Source organism: Lagopus muta, chromosome 1, assembly GCF_023343835.1.
Source record: "Lagopus muta isolate bLagMut1 chromosome 1, bLagMut1 primary, whole genome shotgun sequence".
NCBI classification, from domain to species: Eukaryota; Metazoa; Chordata; class Aves; order Galliformes; family Phasianidae; genus Lagopus; species Lagopus muta.
In genome coordinates, this window is record NC_064433.1 from 50,452,724 (window position 1) to 50,476,276 (window position 23,553).

The window sequence follows — 23,553 nt, forward strand, 5'->3', positions numbered from 1 at the left end:
TTCTCCACCGAGTCTGGGGTGGGGGTGGACTCCAGCTCCAACCTGGGCTGGTTACCTCTCCGTACCCCTCAAGTTCTCGCTGGAGTGGCCTAAAGGTGGCTGACCCAGAAACCCTATGGGGCAGTCCATGGTGCTGACCCCAAACGCAGTGGTCCTTGCGCTGGGGGGGAAGGGGGCAGTGGGAAAGGGGTTTTCAAGAGCGAGTGGGCTGGCGTTGTGGTTTGGGGAGATGAGTTTCAGACACTAGTGAGCCAGACACTAGTGAGATCCTGTTGACCTGAACCTGAATCCATTCCCTATGCTCTTGTAGCAGCGAAAGGCTGCACAGGGCTTGTGCCCTCCCATACACCGGGGGCTGGGCTTTCACGGGGGAAGGGGACAACCACTCAAACAACAGGTTTGCCCTTCCCCATCAGCTGCTTGTCACCTAGGAGTGCTCCCAGCCAGGGGATCTCGAGCAGCAGATGAAGCCAATCCGCTTTCAGCCTGGGGGCTGCCCCCTTTCACCCTCCTCCCTCCATCCTCTTCCTCCCCGGGGGCTGGCGCTCCGCCCCATACCCGGAGGCGGGACCGGGGGCTGGCAGGGACCCAGCCACGCAGAGGGAGCAGGTGGACGGCCAGGCAGCCCCTTCCCACAGCCCTGCTCCAGCCCCATAAGCACATGGCTTGGATACACTGACTGCTGTCTTCTGAGGAGCTGATGTCTTTGTCCGGACACCCCCCTGATGGCTCTGATCTCCTCTCCTGACCCTTCCACATCCATTCCAGGACTCTCATCTTCACGACCAGGAGCAAGAATGCTTGCTGTCCCTTTGACAGCCTGTGCCAGCCACCCACCAGTCAGTTTGGAGTATTTTCCCATCACATGTCCGCATCTTGCTTGATGATCGGCGCCCTGGTCTATGGAAATTCCCCTTATTTCATCTGTTGCTTTATCTTGCTGGTCTTCATCTTGGATAAAGTCCTTGGCCACATCCTACTCATACCTTACTCTCAGTTCATCTCACCCTTCTAAAGGTTTAAAGAAGAGCAGAGAGATTCACATGGAGGTACAGGCTGGCTGAAGCTGTCCTTGCTTGAGCTATCCAGAAGCCATGGGCCGTCGGCTCATACGGGGTCTCTCCGGAGCTGCAGTCTTTCTGGTCAGTGTGGCTCTCCTTTCTGTACGGCACCGTGGAGCTCAGGAAACCTTGGGATACCCAGGGCTCAGGGAGCAGATACTGGAGAATCCAGAGCAACGAACACATGAGAGCCCAGAGGATGCCAAGGGAGGTAGAAGAACTGGGCAGAAGAACCTGCAGGTCAGTTCTCTGGACAAATATAAGACTGAAGGGAACCTGACCCTTGGGGATGTTTTCATAGCTGTGAAGACCACCAGGAGATTTCACCAGAGCAGGATGGAGCTGCTTCTGGACACGTGGATATCCCGGGCAAGAGAGCAGGTGAGCATGTGGTTATGTGGATTTGGGCTACAGAGAGTGTACATGGCAAGGGGAGTCTATGGGGAGGCACACAGCCAACAAAAGCAGAGATTGGGCACTGTGTTGCTTCCCTTTGCCTCATTTTCTCTAATGCTCATCGCTGTTCACACTGAAAGGTAGATGGTATCGTGTGAAATGTTGCATTGATAGCTGGTTCATGGGGAGGGTGGTCAGAGAAGCTCAAGAGCTTCCACTGGTGCTTAGTTATGGTGGTCAGAGGGGCTGAAGTGGGCACTTCCCATGAAGACTGGGACATGAGGTCTGATTTTTGTGTGGTACTGTGTGAATTGAGGAGTTGGACTCGATCCTGAAGGGACCGTTTCAACTCGAGATACTCTATGATTTTATGAGTGCTCTTAGCAAGCATCACCATTGCCTAACCTAACCCCAACTCCTTTGGCTTGAGATGGAAGGGATTTTCTTTCATTATGTCTAACGACTAACGGCACAGACTGCCCGGGACACCCCAGATGAACAGAACAGACCTTCCACAGCCTATCTGAAATAGTGGCTTCCCATCTCCTCACAAGTTTGCAGGGTATGGAACTGTGCTGCTCTGCAGGTTGGCTTTGTGGTGGGCAGAAGTTCTCTTCCTTGCTTCTCCCCCCTCACAAAGCTGCTCCTCAAGAACAAAAAAACCCTGCGGCTGTCCCCAAAGGGTATTTTTTTCCCTCCTTTTGCCTCTGCCTGCATGCAACAAGATGACTTCAGGCCTATGTGCGGAAGGGAGGCGGGGGTGGAGGTTCTGGGTAGGAGAGTGCTTGAAGCAGTGCAGGGTTTTCTGGGTAAGGGTGGTTTTCTACTTTCGGGTGCTGCTGTGGTAGTCGCAGGAAATCATGTCCTATTTCAGACACACTTCCTCTCCTGTCTGTGTGACTGTCCTAAGCATTTGAGAGACCCTGCTTCCTCTTCCACACGCACTTCTCCTCTAAGCCCAACAGCTCTTTGGAGAAACCAAACTGTTCCCTGGGCACACGCTTTCAACAACAGTTCCAACTGAGCTGTTGGAGTGGACTTGCACACAGCAGCTCAACTTCCCCTTCTTGTTCAATTGACAGACAGACATCTTACTGTCCTGCAGATGATAGGCTGAGAGGTGATGGCCATATGTTGCACTAGGGGAGGTTCAGGTTGGATTTCAGGAAAAAATTTAATCTCAGAAGGAGTGGTGCTGCAGTGGCACAGGCTGCACAGGGAGGTGGTGGGGTCACCGTCCCTGGAGGTGTTCCAGAGCTATGTGGATGTGGCACTGAGGGACGTGGTCAGTGGGCATTGTGGGGATGGGCTGGATGTTGGACTGGGTGATCTTAGAGATCGTTTCCAACCTTCATGATTCTGTGATTCTATGGTTCTATGACAGGATTTAGACAGCATCTCCCCACATTCACCAGACCATCTCTTTTTGGCAGACAAGTGATGTTCCAATGTGGGAAGAGGCAGTGAATTTTCTGTGCTGCTGCCCACCCATAGGAAAACTTCATTTGTAGGAGGATATGAAGGAAGGGGTCAAATGGGAGGGTCAGGCATTTTTTAAACAGTGTTTTTTCATTGTTATCAAATTTTGTTACAAGCTCAGCACTATCCTTCCCCTAGCCCCTCTCAATTTTCCATGTTTTTCTTCTGCTTTTTGTACTAAATGCCCTTGAGGGCAGGGGAGGGATGGGGAGGCAAAGAGAAATACATGAATGTCAATAAATAAATACATATAGCCAGTGTGGAAATTTTGTCAGCTGGCCATGCTTCTGATGCCAAGCCTGGCTTAAGAGCTGGTTCCTGCACAGTGCCCTCCCAGAGGAAGTAACCTGGACCTCAAAGGCCAGGCTTAGGTGACTGCAGCAGGAGGCAGGGCCAGCTGTGATCTTTTATGGTTAGGAGAGATTGTGTGGGAGCCAAATTACCTAGGAAAAGTCTTTTAGTTAGAAAAAGCTTCATCTATGCACAATTGTTTTGATGACTGTTTAGGCTGAACAGCATCCCGAAGTTGCTGGTACTGTTGGCCTCTTCACATTTTGATGGAGATAAGTCTAGTTTTTCTGGTCTGAAACAGTATTTCATTTGGTAATATAAACAAATTCCAGCACCCTTCCTTTCAGCAACCCAAACATCCAACTGATGGAAATGAAAACTCGGAGTGACCCACCCTGAAGTGTTTTTTCATGCTTTCAGTGTTGTGAACGCACTGTAGACTTTGAATCTCTTCTCTGGGCAGGGGAACAGTTTCCTGCCCAGCTGTACCATTGCACGTGTTGATGTGTTTGCATTTTGGAGGCTGTTTTTTCCTGGGGAAGAAATACTCTGGGAGCTTGGGAGATTAATATCCTGGACTGTCAGGTTCCACATATTTATTCCCTTTTTCTCATTTTTCTTGCTTGGGTCACTTTCCAGTTTGGTCTGAGGAAGCCTCAAAATATTGTGTTAATCCATCACGTGTGTACTTAAGTTCATAAAGAGCTGCCTGGTCAACCCATTGGACACCAGTGGCTCCATATCACTGCTAGCGCCCAGCAAACATCTTTTCCCACTTCTCTGGTCCAGAACTGAAGGATGTCTTCCAGCCTGATCCTGGTGTGATTTCCCTCCATCACTGACAGGAGAAATGGTCTTAGAGAAGGTGAGGTGCAGAAGGCGAGTGGGAAGCTGTGGTAGAATGACAGCTCTGTGGGCCCATTGGTCCACCTGTCAGAGAAGGTGTCCATGGGCCTTGGGTTCCTAAAGGAGTACGCCAGGTGTCTGCAAGTAAGCATTCCCCTTTGCATCTAGGGGAATGTGAGTGGTTCAGAGTATTGCCATTAATAGAAAGATAGGTAGGCAGTGAGATATTAAGTTTATTAGACACATGATTTCTGATTGGTTTTGCAACTGTAAGCAAGTCATTTCTAGAAACATTTCTGTTTTTTGACTACCAGGAGATTTCAGTGGTTTCAGAATTGTTCTCTTAAGATGAAACATTTGTCATAGTGGAAATTTCTGCCTTTGGATGTTCTGGCACGGCGAGTCCCATGCTGCTGGGAATTCCTGCTGTGTTTGAACATTAAGATACGGTCACCTGACTCAGGACTCCTTCACCTGTGACTTTGCTAATTGCTTCCAGTCCCATGACCGCCTTGAAAGTGGTTTAAACTAAGAGGGCTTATCTTGCTGAGGCACGGTAGGACTGTATGCACAGTCAGTTTTTGCAATCAGCTGTGAGACAGGAGAGGAATTTGCCGACTCACAGCTTGCATGTTTGAGATTGTCCACCCTGCCATCTCTGCTTGACTGGGTGCTCTCTGAGAGCCCTTCATCGCCTCCCTTGTGTGTTCAGATCATTTCTCTTCCCACACATTGCTGATGCAGGGCACATCACCCAACCCAAGCACTCGGTGATATGGGGCGGTGTCGAAACAAGGACATCTCATCAGAGCAGTGACAGCTCCTAGGAGCTGCTGTCCATCTGCCTCGTCCCTTTTGTCCCTGCCCAGGTGCAGTGTTTAACCAGCCTGTAGGCAGCTGGTGGAGAGACTGTTTAAGGCTTGCACCTCCTTTTTGATTTCATGAAAGCTCATTTTCTGCTTGAGGAAAGCTTTTCTTCCCGAGCTGTGATCCCTGCCCAGACCCAAAGAGGGGGAGATGTGCCACATAATGGCATAGAGGGAGATTAGAGAGCCTGGGGGTGGAGGAAGAGAAGGAGGAGGCAGGGAAGTGGCAGGGGGCTGAGCACACTTAACACACAAACAGATGTTCTCCTTTCAGCCTGAGCATTCCTTGGCCACAGTGCTTTTCATTTTTCTTCAATGGAAACCTAAACCAGGCCTCCTCCACCCTCTCTCTCAGTTTTGCAGGCCCTCTTGTTCCTCTTTCAGAAACTTTAGGAGAAAATAAAGCAGTGCAAACAGGGATGGTGCTGGCTGGGTGTAATGGATGACAAAGGAACACTGATTCTGCTCAGGGCAGGGATCAACCCCCGGGACTGTGCAAGGGCAAAGCAAGCTTCCCAGGCCCTTCCAGGCCAGTGGAAGGAAGCAGCATGAAGCAATGGGAGGGCATGGGGATAACGGTGGTGGTGGGGTCTGCGTGCACAGCCTGTGAGGGTTTGGAGAGGCATTAGTGGGAAAGAGGAGGACTGGGGCAGCCACTGTCCCTCCTCTCTGTTGCCTACTGCCTGGAATGCAGTAGAAGCACCAGCTCCACACCTGATGGTAACATCCTTTTCTCATCTCCCCAGACGTATGTCTTCACAGATGAAGAAGATGATGCCTTGAAGAGAAGAATGGGTAAACACCTTTCCTATATCACCATCTCTGCCTTCACTCTGAGCTAACATGGCCTTTGGAGGGGGCCAGGCAGGATGGCTAGCTCCAGGCGGTAGCCACACAGTGCAAGCAGCATGGGAGAAAACCCTTCCTTGATTCCTGTACCCTTTCTGGCCATGGGCCACAGTTGTAGTTGCATCTCTTCACTTTTACTGTGAAAAATTTCTTATGTACAATTTAGTTTTCACTCTTTGAGTTTGAAACCCTTGTTTGTTGTCTTACTGTTTGGAGACCAAATGTCTTTCCATTTGGGTACCTGAAAGCAGCCTTTCAATGTCTGAAGGGAGGCTGTAAGAAAGAATGGGACACAGTCTTTGGCAGGGTCTGTTAGGATAGTTTCCTATCCTACAAGCCTTTTGAGAAGGCTTGTAGGGAGGGAATGTCTTGAGGTTGATGAGGGGAAGTGTTGAGCAGGTGGGAGATGAAGCCAACATCACAGCAGGCTTGGACTGAGAGACCGTGGTGAATCTGGCTGTGAGCAAACCTCTTGCATCCTACTCAGAAGTCCTCTCCATGTCTGTATGGGCCAGCAGCAAGCAACAGCCTTCTCCCTGTCCACAGGTGACCGTGTGGTGTTCACCAGCTGCTCTACTGAGCACAGTCACTCAGCCCTCTCCTGCAAGATGGCTGCAGAGTTTGACGCATTCCTGTCTAGTGACAAGAGGTGAGTTGGGGCTGCTGTGAAAGTGAACTTTGTCTTGAGGATGCTGGCACCTCCTTACTGCAAATCTCTTGTATACTCCCTCCTCTCTCTCTCTAGCTGGTTCTGCCATTTGGATGATGACAACTATCTGAACCCTGAGGCCCTCCTGAAGCTCCTGTCCTCATACTCTCCAATGAAGGATGTCTACCTAGGGAAACCCAGCTTGAACCGACCCATTCGAGCCTCTGAAACACTGTCTAACAACCAGACGGTACAGCCTATGGCAGGGTGGAGCAGCTGGGGTTTGGTTTTAACGCTCTGACTCATTGGCCATAGCTCTACTCTGATTGAGAGAAAAGTCGCAAGAGCAAGAGACATCAGCTGAAAACTGTGTGGTCTTGTGTGAATGTAGCAGCATGTGTTGACTCATTCCAATCTCACCTGAGGAAGAAAGGTGATGTTCAACAGTTCTGCTGTGCCTTTGGGTACACATCTGCAGGGAGATCAGCCTGCCTTGGGCAGCCTACTTTCCACTGCAGGAGCTTGGCTGCTCCAAATGGGCCAGCTGGCACTGTTTAGCCTTGGTTTCCAGTTAGCCTTTCTTAGCATGCATGCTGTAATTTGGCCAGTGGTCTCTTCACCCCTGCTGGCTCTTTTTCCCTTTGGTTGAGAGTGCCATGTTTTCAGTCTTTGCTCATCCTGACTTCCCAGCCATATGAGGAGATCAAAACTGGGACTGTGTTACCAACAGGTGCTTGTACTGGGCAGCAACTGGGGGGTGACAATAGGGCTCTTTATCTCTCTGTCAAAGCTGTGTTTGTAGCATTCCCAGCTCAGGGAGCATGGTGTCATCTGAGCCTCTGCCATTGATTTGCTCTGCTGTTTCTCTCCAGAAATCTGTGCGCTTCTGGTTTGCCACAGGAGGAGCTGGATTTTGCATCAGTCGCAGGCTGGCAAGGAAGATGATGCCTTGGGCCAGGTAAGCTGTACAGTCATAGGGTATGTGAGTCTTTGGGATTAGGAACACAGACACAAAATAACTTCTGCCAATGTCAAATCTGGATTTGTGTATGTGATGTTTGCAGGGATGTTTGAAAGGGTGCAGAGAGCCACACGCTTCAATTCTGCAAGCATGTGGGACTGAAGGAAGGATGTAGTGGGTGGATCTCCCACCTGATTAAAGAAAGGCAGGAGAAAGCACATCAGCAAACATTATCACACGATGACACACTCCTCCTCCAACTCCTTCCATCTTTTGGTTATTCCTCAACCTTCCTTCCTTTTTCTTTCAGCTTTTTCTGGCTCTTTTTGTAAATGCCCAGATTGAGCTCTGTCTCCTTCCAACCTCCTCTGCCTCCTTCCTGATCTAATTTCCAAGTCCTTCACCTTAAACTCTATTCAGCTGCTTACAGTGTCCATGGTTATCTCCTCAGCTTGATGCATAGGGAATGGCAGTAGGTCCTGGGGACATGTGTTAGTCCAACCTACATGATGATGTTTTCCAGCATGCCCTAGGTTATCTTACAGACTGTATGTGTAAACGTCAACAGGAATGATCTGTGCCAGCCTTAACCAAGTGTTTGCGTACCCAGAAAGACAGACCTGGTCCATATCAGGTGGCTCATGGTCAGTTTTCACTGATTTAGATGAAGACCCTGCTACATTCTTTGTGCAAAATCCAGAAAAGACAACAATCTGTTATCGAGGGTAAAATTCAAGTGACATGGATAAAATCATAGAATTGTTAGTGTTGGAAAGACCAATGAGATCATCCAGACCAACCGTCAACCCATCACCACCATGCTAACTAAACCATGTCCCATGTCATCATCACCACCACAACCATGGTTGATGGTTGGTCTGGATGATCTCATTGGTCTTTCCAACATTAATGATTCTGTGATTCTATTTGTCAGGGATAGCATTGAGCAATTGGTGGGACAGCATGTTTGGACATGGTTGAAGAGCAGAAACGCATTCCCACATCTTTGCAGTAGGACTAAGGGATTTTTTTCCTTGTTTCAAGGTTTACTCTGATTTTCAGTGAAGTGGTTTCCTATATTCCTCATACTCCTTTACATAACTCATGTAGCCCTGCTCTCTTCCAGTGGCAAGAACTTCCTGAGCACCTCAGAGCTCATCCGTCTGCCAGACGACTGCACCATAGGTTACATCATTGAGTGCAAAGTTGGTGGGCAGCTGCTGCCCAGCATGCTCTTCCACTCCCACCTGGAGAATCTGCAGCTCATCCCCAGCTCTCATCTCATGCAGCAGGTGAGCAACAGAAACAAGAGACATGTTTCAGAGAAAGGGGAGGTGGAAAAAGGTGTGGGGGACGTTGCCAGTTGGTGGCAGTGATGTGAATTGAAACAATTGTCCACACTTCTGAAGATATTTTGCCAACGAGTGCTTCCTTGCAATAAGGAGCAGATGTTGCCTGCAGTACAGATGCCAATTGCTGTGTATTGGTGGTGGGTAGCATGTGTAGAGGGAGTGAGGGGAGGATGGGGGCAGACCTTGGAGGGATCATGGTATCAGGGCAAGGAGAAACGCTGACTGGTTGGGAAAGATTTTTGCACCATGTCTGCCTTGCATGGGCAGATAACAGATGGTGTAGGTGACTCACATGGTGGACCATAGAATCATAGAATGGTTTGGGTTGGAAGGGACCTTTAAGATCATCCAGTTCCAGCCCCTCCTGCTATAGGCAGGGATACTTCCCTCTAGATCAGGTTGGTCAAAGGCCCATCCAGCCTAGCCTTGAATGCTTCTAGGGCTGGGGGCATTTACTGTATTACATCATGGAAAGGAGGAGAGGAGAATTGGAAAGCAGGGGCCAAGCCACCAGAGATGGAATGAGAATGGGAGATTTTGTCACTCAAAGCAGATTCCTGAACACATCACCCTCCCTGCTCCTTTCTCCCTTTCTCTCTTTTCAGGTCACACTCAGCTATGGTGTCTTTGAGAACAAGCTCAACGTTATCAAACTCAGCGGTCCCTTCTCACCCCAGCAAGATCCCTCAAGGTAGGGGTGTGAGTGCTCAGTGCACTGCTGAGGTTTGAGCTGTAGGACAGCAGGGTGGCAGGTACAGGCTGCTAAATAGGGGGCAGGAGGTCTAGAGTGAGGGACAAAAGCCTTGTAGTAGCAGGTCTTGTTGAGTGAGGGTCACACCAACATTAAGATGTTTGCAAACACACATTTTGCAAACCACTTTGGATGAAAGGAAAGAAAATAAGTGTTATGACATTTTATTTGAACAGCTACTGAGCCAAAAGTTTTGCCATTCATTTCACACACAAAAAAAATCAAGCTAACCTTTTACCTCTGGGACAGGAACTGAAATGTTCTTCTAACACAGGAGAGGAAATTCTGCTTTATTTTACTTTCTTTGTTTTGGTGAGAAAATTGAAGGGAGAAAAGAAAAAGGTTTGCTTCAGGATAACTGCAAACAAAAGTGCTCTTTCATTTACTTGCTCTGCTTTGAGTGAACAAACCTGAAGTTGTTATTTGCAGAACTTGGGTAGGAAGCTTCTGGCTGGAGATAGAAAAGGTGGGAAGTAACCACGCAATTAAAAGGGCATCTACAGAGCAGTTTAGCAGGGTCTGGTGCAGTCCCCATCTCACTGAATGCAATCAGGTTGAGCAGTGAGTTGGGCTCCATGTCCATAGCAGGATTCAGGTGTTGGAGGAAAGCTTGGCTGCTCAGCTTTGCTAAATCAAGACTTTGTAAGATGAGCTGGTCCCAGAGCACTGTAATGCAGGGTGAACATCTGATGTGGGATGTGACACAAGACAGAAGCCTTCCATTCCCCACCTTGTTCTGCAGTAAAAACTGCCACATGATGTTCCTTCACTCTTTCCCCTGCAGGTTTCGATCTCTCCACTGCCATCTCTATCCTGATACCCCCTGGTGCCTTCAGGCTGTTGGTTGGTGATGCCCAAGCTACAGTGAGTCCTGGTGTTATCCCTTCAGCTTGTGCATGTAGGGGATGGGGCACTGAAGAAGCTTGGTGCTCCCAGCTTCCCCTTACTTATGGTGGTTGGGGCTTTTTGGTCCTTGCTGAGTACCAGTGATACAGGAGAAGAGAGATCTGTACCAAAGATGGATAATGTGGGCTGGACATATGGATGGGCTTCCCATCTGTGCTGGGATGCTTACAAAAGATGAGAGCAGCATGCTTTCCTGAACAGATTAAGGACTGGGTGGTGATTGCTGGACATGTGGGTAGAGATGGGACCCACTGCTCCTTGTTGTGGTTTCACTGTACTGAATCAGAAGGATGCTGGATCAGGGTACCCAGTGCCAGACTGAGGATCACTGAAAGTGTGCCTTGGCTTCAGTCTCTGAGGCTTCTTTCTCTGTATGTGCCTGGGCTTCCCCCATTTCCCACTGTTCCCAGCTGCAGCCCTTTGGCTGAGTCTCTGCCTCGTTAAACTCTGATTCCACTCTCCCTTCAGAAATGGAAAATGTGATCATTTCTGTGCTGAATGAGTGCTGAAAAAGCAAAGCTCTTGGCCATCAGAGGGGAGGTGGGCAAGAAATGTAAGAAATCAAGAATCACTCCTTGGCTGGGACAGGGGAGAGAGTACGAAATGGGGATCATGGAAGGAGAGATGGAGATGAGGATGTTTTCTGCTCTAAATACTGAAGGCTTGATCTTATATGACCCTGCATTATTCCTCTCTTTTTACCTGCTTGATATGGGGTCAGGATAATCTTTTGCTCTAATTATCAACCTGTCGTCTGAGATTAGACTCCAACTCCTACCTGTGAGAGAGGAGACATAAAGGATTAAAACTGGCTGAAAGAGAGGAGAAAGGAAGAGATGGAGAAGGAGCACACGGGAGCGGATTAGAGGTTACACCTTTAAAATCTTCTCTGTGCCCTGACCAAAAAAAATTAAGTCATGAAGGAATGGAAACTGCAGGGCAAAGAGCTTTTTATCTCTGCATTTCTTTCTTCCAGATGCTAAGAGCAGCTTTCTGCCTTCCTGCTGTCCCTGCTAAAGACAACAGGGAGAAGGAGCCAGCCCAGATAGGTTACAGGCTTTCTGGCATGTTTATGGATAACCCCTTTCTCAGCACAGATCCTGCCATGAAAGCGAGACAATTCCACTCAATGGGGAATGGACTTGGACACCATTTTGTGCCTGTACACATGAATAAATAGCTGGGGAAGAGCAATGCGGGAAGGCTGGAAGGCAAAGGGGCTGTTTTACATGGCAGGCAGCACCACAATCAGGTATTTCTCTTTAAAGAGTGCTTCAAAACAGACTGCTGGAATCAGAGAGAGATTCCTGTAATCTCTGGTTGAAAGGACGTGTGCCCTTTCTCCAAAGAGCTGCTCAGCTTTGATGCTGCTGATTGGACTAAGCCTGCTACTGGTGGGCTGGCAGAGCCAAGGGGGGGACTATCGCCATGCCTCTACCACGCTGGAAACTGGTCACCCTATTTTCCCATCCCACCTCACCCCTCAGACACCAGCATCTCCCCTACAGCTTGCATGAGGCCTAAAGAAAAGGCATCAGAAAGACCTTCTATCTCATCAAAGAGGGACCTAGAAATGAATGATCACTGTAATTACTGATGAAGAAGAAAGAGGGGGCCTGCGGAGCTGCTTTCCAGCCTGGTCATTCTTATGAGCTTTAGGCAGTTTGTGAAGCAGCCAAGAACCCCTCTTTCTGATCTTGCACAATATGTCTTTGAACTGGAAATTCATGCTGAGCAGTGGCAGGAACTACGTAATAGCAGTGACCATTCTGGGAGAAGTGCAAAGCGCTCCATCTCACACAGCCATGTGAGACATGGAGCTCAAAATAGAGACAACCCAGGTAGCAGACAATCGGTGCAGCATAAAATAGTCCTACCCAAAGGGCAAATGGTTTTGTTTGAACTCAACTAGAACATGAAAAATGCTTTCACGAGAAGAAATAAAGGAAGCTGATATACAGAAGGTAGACCAAATTTTTACATGATCTGATAGTGATAGGACAAGGGGGAATGATTTTAAGATAAAAGAGGGGAGATTTAGGTTATATGTTAGGTGGGAATTCATTACTCAGAGGGCGGTAAAGCGCTGGCACAGCTGCTCAGAGAAGCTGTGATGCCCCATCCCTGGAGGTGCTCAAGGCCAGGTTGGATGGGGCCCAGGGCAGCCTGAGCTGGTGGGGGCAGCGCTGCCCACAGCAGGGCTTGGGACTGAGTGGGCTGTGAGGACCCTTCCAACCCAACCACTCTGTGATTCTATGAATCTACGCTACCCAGATAATATCTTTTATCCTCATTCAACTCACAGCTATGCTGTTAATTGAGTCTTGCAGTGAAAATGCCAGTCCTATCTGTGGATATCCTGGTATCAGCCAAAGCACAATGAGATTCGTGTGCCTGAGAAGAAGAAGGTGGTACAGCAGACTCACTGCCCTTTGAAGAAACTGGAAGGTCTTGTTGGATCCTGGCCTCAGCTGTTCTGAATTGGCCCAGTGCTTTCAGTAAGGCTGTTCAATGATTTGGGTCCTTGAGTGGCTGCATGGGGACCGTTTCAGATGAGGCTTTTATACAGGAGCAGTGCCACTTCTGTGGAAAATATCCTCTTGCATAAGAAAACAGAGAAGAAATGAGGGGATGTCTGGGCAGGGCATCTCTCGGGCTGTAGAGAAATGAATGACAGAAAGGTCCTGATGTACCTGTGAGAGCAATGCACTGGGAAGAAAATTGCTTTTCAGAGTCAACATAAGAAACCACGGCTTCTCCAAGAACAGGGAAACAGCTTAAGGGGACATTCTCCTCTTGAAATCTGATCAGTGTTAAAACCTGAGTTAAAATTAGTTTCAGGAATGGTTCCTGCCCCTGGGGCTTGCTGTCAGATGTTGTGGTTTTACAGTCTCATTTTCCTAGTTTATTAAAATGTTTAGCTGCTTGGGAAAATGAGTAACAATCTCATGTGAAACTTTCCATGGGCTGATCTTTTTTTTTATTCTCCTTCATGATTTTCTGATGTAACAGATTGTAACAGTCAAGAGTTTTTTTGAAAGAGTTCCACTGGGTCTATTAAAATGTTGTGTTTTTCTTTCCTTTTCCCTCTTTCACATTCCCATTTCTCACTGCAGTTTAAAAAAAAAAAAGAAAAAAGAACTCTATCCCAAGAACTAAAAGGGATGGAGACATGGTCTTTTTATTTTACTGGGAAAAATGGGGTCAAAGCCAAAGGTGTTGGCATGACCCTGCTGTTGTACAACATTATGTGTAGCTCTGGATTTCAAGTACAGAGGCCTCAGCTGCCCAACACCATAGCAACGAACACTATTAATGATGTTTAAGCTGTGTACTGAAGATTCAGAGAAAAGGGAAGGAGGGGAAAAAGCCAGTTACAGTATTTGAAATGTAAGGTATTAAGTGGAGCTTTCATGTTAACAATAACTTTTTTTATGCTTTTCCCTGAACTGCAAAGAATTTTTACAAGAAAAGCCCAATTTGACAGGGCAAAAAATGCTAATGACTATCCTTTCTTCAGGGGGAAAACCGAAGTTAGTTGAAATAGGAGGGAAACTGCAATTGTTGCTAAAGGCTTGAAGGGGAGAGAGAAGAATAGTAATGCTATATAATGCTTTTCTGGTGCCAATTCCTCTTAACAGCTCTGCTGTTGAAGGAAAACAGATTTCAGTGGACCAATGGGATCTACTGAGCTTGTACCAAGGCTGCAGCCACAGCTCCCTCCCCAAGCCTCTTGCTAAAGATGCAGCCTTCCAAAGACTAACAGTGTATTAAACAGAAACCAAAGGGCAAGAAATGGGAAGAAAGAGATTGGAAGGAAACTAACAACCAAGCAGTAGAACTTGGAAGAGGTGAGATTGGCTGGCCCCAACTCTCTTCATTTTCTTCTTTTTATTTGCTTGTTTGCTTATTTGTTTGCTTATGAAAAGCTGATATGCCATTTGTACTAAATTCCTCACAGAAGTTTTATCTTAATTTTGAGTCTTTGTCTGCCCATGCTTACGATGCAGGTACCTCTTTAAGTGCCTGTGTGTTCAGCAGCACTTTTCATTTATTTCTTTCTGTTATCTCCAATCCCTGAATAACCCCACAGGACAACAGGCTTGTCCTTTTGCACTACTGGCCACCAGGGCTCTACGCACTTCTTTTTGCCTCCTAAGCTTTATGCCCTTCTTTGGGTGAGGTAGTTGGGTCTAGGTTTTCAAATAAAACAAACAAAAATGCTTGATCACCTGTTTCTGCATCCATAGTGACACATTTTCATGTCTCATCTACCACACATTCTTTTTCTAATTTCACCTGTATTTCCCCTGTAAATAGTGGGCTCCATATGCAATTAAATCATAGAACTCAAAGCTGAAGGACCATGTGTCCATCACAGCTTTGAATTAGAGGCAACAAACCACAGAGTTTGGCCTCTGCTCTCAGTCAGTGCCAGACATGGGATCTCACACAAAGAATCTCAATCTGGGCTTATGGCTCCACTGAAAAGGATGTGAATGTTGCCATAGACATAAGCAAAACCAAGAGCTGTGACAAATATAAATGCCCATTTCTGTTTTCACCAACTACTGCAGGATTTTTCCTATAGATTTTCTACCCAATTACCTGGGATGTTAAAGGAGTTGAGGTCTGAGCTGTTGTCACTCAGCTGGCATTACCTCTTTAAGGCTATCCCTTGAAAGCATGAGTTTTTTGGTCACTCCTGCTTTATCCAGCTTGGACTCCAAGAAGACTGGGAATTCATCTGTATCTCTGTTTGAAATGAGTGTGCTTAATTACAGACCTCTAGAATGGGCTGCTTGCCTATCAGTCATGCTCAAATTGCCTTCCAGGATTTTGCAAGGCTAAGGAGCCTCTTCAGATGTTGTGTCTGACTGCTCCTTGGTTAAACCTCCTTTGGTTTCACTGGGAGCTGCATCTGATTTGTAGAGAACTTTGAGAACAAATTAAACAGAGCACTTTGTACATGGATTTTATGGCCCTAACCCTCCAGCCACTGCTTGAGAAGAATACTGTTGATTTTGGCAGTGTAAGAAAAAGAATTGAAACTAGACAAGGCAATTGAAGGGGGAGAAATGCTGCTATGCTGAACCTCCATTTTCCCTCTCCCATCTCTATAAATGAGGCAGAGACAGAAACTGCAACTGGTGCCCTTGGCCATAGTGCATCAGGTGGAGAATGTGCCTTAAAACATCTGGTGTTGCATCCAACAGACCCAGTCATGAGTCCAGGCCAGCTTGTGCTTGGTGATGGACAGAGAGAAAAATGGTGCCTGCCCCAAAGCCTTACAAGCAGAAGCATGGTAGAAAAGGCTTATAAAACCAGTGGGATAGTGCTGCCATACCAGAGTAGGGGGAAAAAAGATGGTGTTTGGGACGGGGAAGGACAGGAATCACAGAAAAATCTCACTCTCCACCCACAAATACCATGAAGGAGCTGAAGGATAGGGATGGAGAGGTGAAGGGATAGATAAGTAGCCTGGATAAAGAACCAGAACAAAATCTATGTCCTCTTCATGGCTGTGTTGGCAGCTGATGAATGCTGGCCTGAGGATTGATCCTTTGAGGGTTGGGTGTTCAACAAAAAGAGGGGAAATCTGGAAAGAAAAAGGCAAGAATGGCATCACTGCATCTCCCTCAGTCCACACAGTGACCTGTGGCTTTTCACACATTACTACCCCAGTGGCATATCAGGAAATGTAGGGCTTGGAAAAGAGAATCAATGTTTGCTCTGTGCTGCATGGCTGCTGCCTGGGGACATCCCGGTGCAATTCAGCTCTCACGGGCACTCAGAGAAGCAGGATGCACAGGGAAGACTCTGGCCCTCCTCACTGCCCCGCCATTCCCACGTTACCATCAGCTTTGACTGCAATGAGGCTGACTGCAGAGACTGGACAAGCTCCCTCCACTTGTGATATTTCTTCAAATGTGGGGCAGAGATCTCCACTTTGAGCTCTTGAAGAGGCCAGTTTCTGAAGTCCTGGTATGATCCTTGCAGATGGTCAGGGAAACAGGACCTCTCCATAACCCCCTCTTTTCTCACAGCATTGAGCTAGAGTTGGACAATGTCTGTTTTTAGAAAAAGTGGCAGATTCAACAGCTGAGCTGGTTTTCCAAAGGGATGTATAAAATCAACAGCCTGCCATCTGCTCTATTGTCCTGGAATAGCAGCTTGAAGGGTGAAGGAAGAAGGAAGGAGGGGGAGTGAAAGGAATGAGAAATAGGGGTGGGGGGAGAGAGTGGGAAGGAGGGGAGGAAAAGGCAGCAGAGAGGTGAGGAAGACCTTATGGGAGGGGAGAGTGAAGGTGGAGGCTAGAGAAAGGTAGAGAAGAAGGAGAAGCAAAAAGAAAGCAGTTTGACAGTGGAAGTGGTGAGGGGAGAGGACAAGCATGGGGACAAAGAGAGCTTGTTTCTCGTCACCCTGCATAGATCCCTGATGACTTCGTGAGCCAGCAAGGTAGGCACCTGCAGCGCCCTTGGCCCTGGCTCGTGCTGAGCCAAAGCCTGACAGCAAAATAAACAAACTGAACTTACTGACCTGGATAATCACTCCCCTTTCACCCACACAGCCCCTTCTGCTTGCCTGCTGTACCCCCTCACCTCCCGGGTTGGCTTTTATTGAGTGCTGCAGGGAAGGCATTGAACTCCAGGTTTGGCAGCAGAGTAAATAACAGCAATATTGGCCTCTCCAGCTCAAGTGGGAGGAGGGGTGGTTTCAATCAAAGGTAAATAACAGTTGGTATTCTCTGACCTTTAATCCAATTTCCTAGAAATGGAAAATAATATTCCAGCATAGATATGTGGTGCTGGTCTACAAAAGAAGGATAACTACTCAGCCAGCTGTTGGGCAAAGCACAGCCAATGAGGCCTGAACTGGGGGAGATGCCACAAGACAAGTAGTTCATCCTTGCTGGCCTGAGACTGTATTACTCTCATCTGACTCTTCCTGGTGTATTTTCCTTGTTTTAATCATCTCCCTAAGTGGAGCTGGGTTGCTGGTGGGTAGCACATTCTCATGAGATATGGACCCAGATTGATGGAGGCTCCCTGATCTGCTCTGAGGATAGGAGAAAATGGCCCCAGCTGATGCCTTGAATCTGCATCCCCAAAGGACATTTTGCTAGAAATTTAAAGTTGGAAAGAAATATTTATGTAGCTATTAGTCTGGTAACACAATGGTCTCTGTGGCTGGAGAGCTTGCTCTCTGATTTGGTCACATTTTAGGATCTCAGAGGTTTAAGGAGGTGGTGTTATCAATCTCTCAGGGGGTTATCTGGTCCTGCAGAAGGAGCAGCTACCTCACAACCCTTCCAACCCTTCTGGCAGAAGTTTTTCCAACCAAGTACTAAATCCTGCTCTTCTGGTACAGACTATTAGTGTCTGATTGGAAAACTGCTGATAACTAAACAGTGGTAACAGGCTGATCTTGTAAAAACAGGTTTCTTCTGTGCCAGTATTGATTTCCAGATGAAGCAACTCTGTCAGGCTCTAGGGCACTGCTTTCTCCTCTGTGGGGCAGCTGATTTGCAGTTCTCTGACAAAAAAAAGCCTGATGAGGCCAGGCTGTGTTTGGAAGGAGGCAGAGATACGTACAGGACCTGAGGGCAGAGAAGGTCAGATCCTTTCTAGGCCTTCCATCTTGCAGAATGTGATGGTTCATAGGAGGGGTTTCATCCACTGTGGACACAGAGCATCAGTCCATCCTGTGGGTGAACTGTGGTTTCAAAACCACGTTTCAGATGAAAAAATTTGTAACCCATATGGACTCTGAAAAAAAACTCTTCACCAAAAGCTCCCTGGTGACAAATGTAGCTCAGAGCACGGCAGTTGTGTGACAATCAATTCCTGATCATACATTATAGACAGATCACGTGCAGGAGGAACGGCCAAGTCCATCATCCCATTTAATTCTCTACTCTTCCAGTGTGGATGCTGAGAGCCTGGGAGACAGCAACAGCAGTTTCAAAGTGCACTCAGACATCCAGGGCAACACAGGATAGAAGTACTGAGAGCTTAACCTCTAGACTGAGGAATAGTGAAGTCCACCCTGCACAGAGAGACTCAGATGATGACTGATCTTTGCATTTCACTACCTGTCATCTAGTCTTGCCTTAAGACAGTTAAGGAGAGGAAAAAATGTTGGTTTTTTTTGCATCCCTTTGATGATGTGTCATTTTCCCTTTGCTCGACTCGCTCTCGGAGCACAGTGCTTTGGTAACTGCTTGAAATCTCTGGAATGGCCCTTGCCCTCTTGTCAGGGAGAGAGCAGGAAGAGGAGAGGGTTTGGGAGGCGGAAGCTCTGGTCAGCACCCTGGAGAGGGACGGGTCCGACATGCCCCTGCTTTCACCTACTTGTCTTGCCTTCCACTGCCTTTTCCTGCATTTTCTTGCCTTCCCCTACCTTACCTTGTCTCTACCCTCATTTATCCTGCCTTCCCTCTTTGTTTGCCTTTCCTTCATTTTGGTGCAGGCTGATGGACAGCATCCTGGCCTGGCACAATCCTACCTTGCCTTGCAACTAACACTAACCCTTTTTTTGCTCTTGTTTAGGAACAAATACACGGTGCTACAGCTCTGTACACAGCTGCTCTGATACTGTGGCTTAGATCTGGGTTATTTTTTGCAGACAAATCCTCTTTTCTATCAGATTTGACATCAGGCAATCCCTTCATATCCCTCCCCTTCTCTCTATCAGACTTCCCCCTTCTCTTCCTGCCCTGTGTTCTCTTTCCTGGCATCTGTGCCCTTCCATTCCCTCTGTATCCCTCCATCCCCTTTTCTTTTGTATAGCCAGCTTTCAGTTCTCATATATCAGAAGAATTTCTGGTTTTGTTTCCATCACAGTCTGTTCCCACCAGCATGGAAACAGGGCAGAAGTCCACTGAGACCTGGAGGGAAAGAGGAAGCTTACAGAGAGCTGTAGTCAAAGCTTGTTTCAGTAATCCAGTGCAGATTTTCATCTCTCTGCTCTTACCCTTAAAGTCCTAAGAGGCTTCTACCTGGGAGCTTTGCAAACTGTTATTTCTCTGAGATCTCCTTGATGCAGGTTCTCAGTGCTCTGCTGAAGGGTGCCAGTAGCATACATTGGCTTATTTGGTAGGATCTGGTACCTAATGAGTAATAAGCCTTCTGAAGTCTACTGTGCTACTTGGAAGTGATCCAGTTTGGGAAGGTGGGATATCAGTTTCAGCTGCAGAAAACCATTTTAATTTACAGGAGTTCAGGGAACTCCCAGCCTGACACCACTTTGGATGGGATTTAGGCAGGGTAGCATGGAGGATGGGATTCATGCCAGCACCACAGGCATCTGGATTTGGGTAGTGAAAAAAAAAAAAAAAAAAAAAAAAAAGGAGTTATTGACTGTCTTTCACTTGTTTTGTAGCTTTTTAAAGCTGGAGCTCCTGTGGCAGTGACAAATCCATCCACAGTTAAATGGACCACAGCAGCTGAGTAGACGCATCTGGAAGAATAGCACTTGTTTTCCACCTTGTTCTCTAAGCTACACCATGGCCTCCAGAAGAGCTCACAAAGTCTTTGGGAGAGGTGATGGATTTTCTGTTAGGCTGGAGCTGTCCTCTTTAAAGTGACATTTACATTTATATCAGACAAAGCTTTTTCTGACCTGTTATTCTTCCATCATTTTGGGCTAATAGCAGCAGAAGATGGCTCCACATTGTCTGGAGGTCAATATTTAGATGACTGTGGGAGGGGGATACAGGGTAGTGCTCTCAGTGGTATTCAGCGGAAAGCTGGGGGAAAGGGCAGCCCAGTTTTTATTCCACATTTGATGCCATCAGTTTAGTTTTTGCTTTACTTTAACTAAGGCCAAGGAAGCCTTGGTTACATATGGTACATCCCAGTGCCTTTCTTAGCAGACAGTGGCCACACATGGCATTTCAAGACCACAACAGTCCCAGAAATGATGGCAACACTGTGTGCTAAGGTCATGCTGAAGTTTTCTGTTAGGCTGCACATCTAAGCAATTTCAATGTTCCCTTCCAGGACAGGATAAAGCACAGTTTCAATTTCTGAGGCTGATGAACACCTTTGTTTGATTTCCTAAGAAAAAATAAATAAATTCCTTCCATTGCATGTGTTATTTCTGTTGTTGCTGTATTTTAATATTTACAAAAGGAAGCTTCCAGTGGAAGTGCTCTTCAGGGCTCAGCTCAGCTTTCTCCTCAGGGACTCTCCTCCAGATCTCATCTGGGACTTCCCTTACTTTCTTCTGGTCCTGTGGGACTGGCATATTCAACACCACACTGCATCTCTCCCTGTTTTGTCCCCCAGATTCTCAACACAGTCTTCTAACTGACCCAGCTCTCTGGATAATCCAGTTTCTGTTATCTGTTTCCATCTAACAATTTATCAGTAACCAGACCTGGTATTCAGCATTTCTGTAGCATTTGAACTTGGAAGGAGATTGAAGAGAGCACTGCTAATTAGCTCACAGTTTTTCTTCAGGTCACTGTTATCCTGCTGGAATGACTTAAACACCACAGTACAAAGTGACCAGCTGCACAGAGGGACCTGAACTCCTTGGAATGTAATCTCTCTCCTTCTTTACTGAGAGCAATAGAAGGTCACCTCCATAGCTCTGGAGCTGAAAGATAGTGTACCAGATTTTGAGCTGGTATAAATCAGCATAGATCCAGGGGCACTTTGACCCCCAGTCTGTGTGCACAGTCTTAAGATTTTTTAGCACAACCTGGGAGTCTCCTGGCAGGTCTGAATGTGACTGTCCTGGCTCCAGGCAGAAGGATTCCAGCCATTCCTGCTGGCTTCGTAGTTCCAGTTCGGGGCCGTCAAAGCACAGAAAGATCTCTCTGCGATCTCAGGAGGAAAATTCAGGATGAAGAATGAAGGCATGCACATTGGAGCAGGTCAGCGGCCAGGATGCTTTGCCCCAGCCTTGTGGAGATTCATTTGAAATGGCCAGAACCCCTCTCCCATCACAGGCTCAGCCATCCGAATGGCACCAAGCCTCCAGAGAGAGAGCGTACTCCTCCTCAGCCCCACGCACCACGCCTCTGACTGCCTTGCCTCTGGGAGCAAAGGAGCGAGAGAAGCACTTTGCCTCCCACAGAATTGGGAACACAGCCAGAAAGCCCCTGGGAGTCCCTGACGCATCTCCGCAGCAACGCTCGGCGAGAGCAACGCATGCACCTCACGCCCACCCACCCACTTGTGTGGAGCCAAGCTCTCGCTTCTCATCTTCCCGTCCCTCCTTTCTCACCATGCTGGCTCCTTTGTGGGGCTGTGAATGCAGCACTTACCAGATGACACGCTGCTCGTTTCTCGGCTTGTACTGCTGCTGGAGCAGTGCTCAACATGACATGGCTTGGTGGGGGCAAGATGAAATCCAGAGGTGTCTGTTTGCATGGCTGGAGGTGTGCAAGGCTTGGACAGTCCAACCAGTCCAGAAATGGGACCAGCAGAGGGCACTCTGGTACTGCCGCTCACCCACCAGACCCAGACCTTGGTCAGGGAATGGGGTCATCCCAAAGCCCTGTCGGGCTGCATCCCGGATGTAGGATGAAAAGGGGATCAAGAGAATGCAGGAGAGGGCTGCAGCCCTGCTTTCCTCACTGCAGAAAAGGAAAAGAGGAAGTGGATGAGGAGGCTGCAAAGGAGAGGTGTCCCAGGGACTTCCACATCTGTTCCATCAGTTCACTGCAGTCCCAGCACATGGATGCGGATGGTGGTTGTACAGCCTTGGATTTTTCTCTTTGAGACCTTGGGTACAGTATGACTCTGGTACAGGGCAGCAGAGGGAAGGCAGCATCTTTCACTACCTGGAAGGGCTGCTAAGCCTGAGGCTTAACAGCAGGACAGCTCTGTGCCTGTCAGTCTCTGAGGTCTACTGCTGGTGCTGTCCCCTTCCCCAGCTATCCTGGTGGTATCCATCAAGAGGGATTGTCCTGCTCGTTTCCGTGCAAAGTCTAGACATCTTCCTCATTATAAAGTAGTGTGACAGCTACATGAGAAAATGGTATTCCCCCGAGATCTTGGGGCTGGGGGGTCTCCTGCCTCCTCTGAAGAGGTGACAGGAGCTGAGCACCTTCCTACGTGCTCAGAGAGCCTGAGCGCCTGGTGACTTTGCTGCAATAAATCTGGAGCAGCTATAAATCTGGAGCAGCTGGCTTAAGTTCCTCCAGGGCTCATAAGAAAAAAAACAAACATCCAGCCTGATGTTTTCTGTTTGCCCACTCACTGTGTTTTTAATTGGAATGTTTGTAGCTTGGAAAATTGCTTCTTAGACTACACTACCCACAGTCCTTCGCTGGCAGCTTAGCGTAGCCTGTCAGGGCAAACAAAACCCACACCTCTGGATGGGGTCTCCTTGCCTGACCATGCAGGCAGCTGGAGGTCTTCTGTCACGCCTGACAGATGTACCTCTTTGTCTCAGTGGTCAAAATCTGGTGAGACGAGTGAGAAATGCGGCTGTGATTCCCAGGTCCTAACAAAACCAGCTCTCCTGAGTCTCTCTCTTTCCCATTCCTGCCAAACCCCGTCCAGAACTTTTTCTAAATGAAACTTGAAGTCCAGTTTGGGAGAGATCACAAGGCAGAAACAACAAGCATAATGAACCATATTTAAAATGATATTTTTTCTGCCTTTGGAGTTTGGTTAATTTATAATCTATAAAAGTCTCTGCATAATTGTGTCTTGATTAAAATGGTATAATTAGGCGCTCTGGATCTCTCTCCCCTTTCCCTAAGATTATTTCTGTCTAATTGCTTTAATCTGTGTTTTCATGCACCCACTAGAAAATCAAAGCGTGCTCCCATGAGGACGCGGGTGAGAGTGAATAAAGCTGACGACTCATTAAGTGCAGCAGAGAGAGGAAACTGCATCTAAATCACTGCTACATTAATGAGGTAAAATAAAAAATCGAAACGAATAAATAACAAAGAGAGAGAGGATTTAAAAAAACCAACAACAACAACAAAAACCCCAACCTGACATAGATTTTAATATTAATTAAGAATGTATTGAATAGCAAATTGTCTGTCATTAAAGCCAACTTCCTCCATTGTTGATGGAGAGGAAAAGGTCTGGGGACTGGATGGTGCTTTGTGGAGGGGGCAACTTGTGCAGGAGTAGGGACAGAATGAAGGTCATCGAGCGGGGTTTGAAGGAT

At 47.5% G+C, this 23,553-nt stretch overlaps 1 protein-coding gene across 4 annotated transcripts; it reads left to right on the forward strand.

The window, feature by feature from the left end:
- Nucleotides 1–571: 571 nt before the first annotated feature.
- Nucleotides 572–20,488, forward strand: MFNG (MFNG O-fucosylpeptide 3-beta-N-acetylglucosaminyltransferase). 4 transcript variants are annotated; one of them, XR_007380862.1, is made up of 9 exons: nucleotides 572–1,442; nucleotides 5,686–5,734; nucleotides 6,335–6,437; nucleotides 6,534–6,687; nucleotides 7,310–7,395; nucleotides 8,525–8,690; nucleotides 9,356–9,441; nucleotides 10,286–14,258; nucleotides 19,792–20,488. XR_007380862.1 is itself a non-coding variant. In XM_048967941.1 (9 exons), exons 1-8 carry the CDS (start codon nucleotides 1,095–1,097, stop codon nucleotides 10,350–10,352), a joined length of 1,059 nt encoding a protein of 352 aa, XP_048823898.1. In that variant the 5' UTR covers nucleotides 572–1,094; the 3' UTR covers nucleotides 10,353–10,365; nucleotides 19,792–20,488. The 4 variants fall into 4 exon arrangements, 2 of the variants coding, with proteins under 2 accessions (XP_048823898.1, XP_048823890.1); XR_007380863.1 differs by lacking the exon at nucleotides 19,792–20,488 and having other exon boundaries at nucleotides 10,286–12,905; nucleotides 14,049–19,764; XM_048967941.1 differs by having other exon boundaries at nucleotides 10,286–10,365.
- Nucleotides 20,489–23,553: the final 3,065 nt, after the last annotated feature.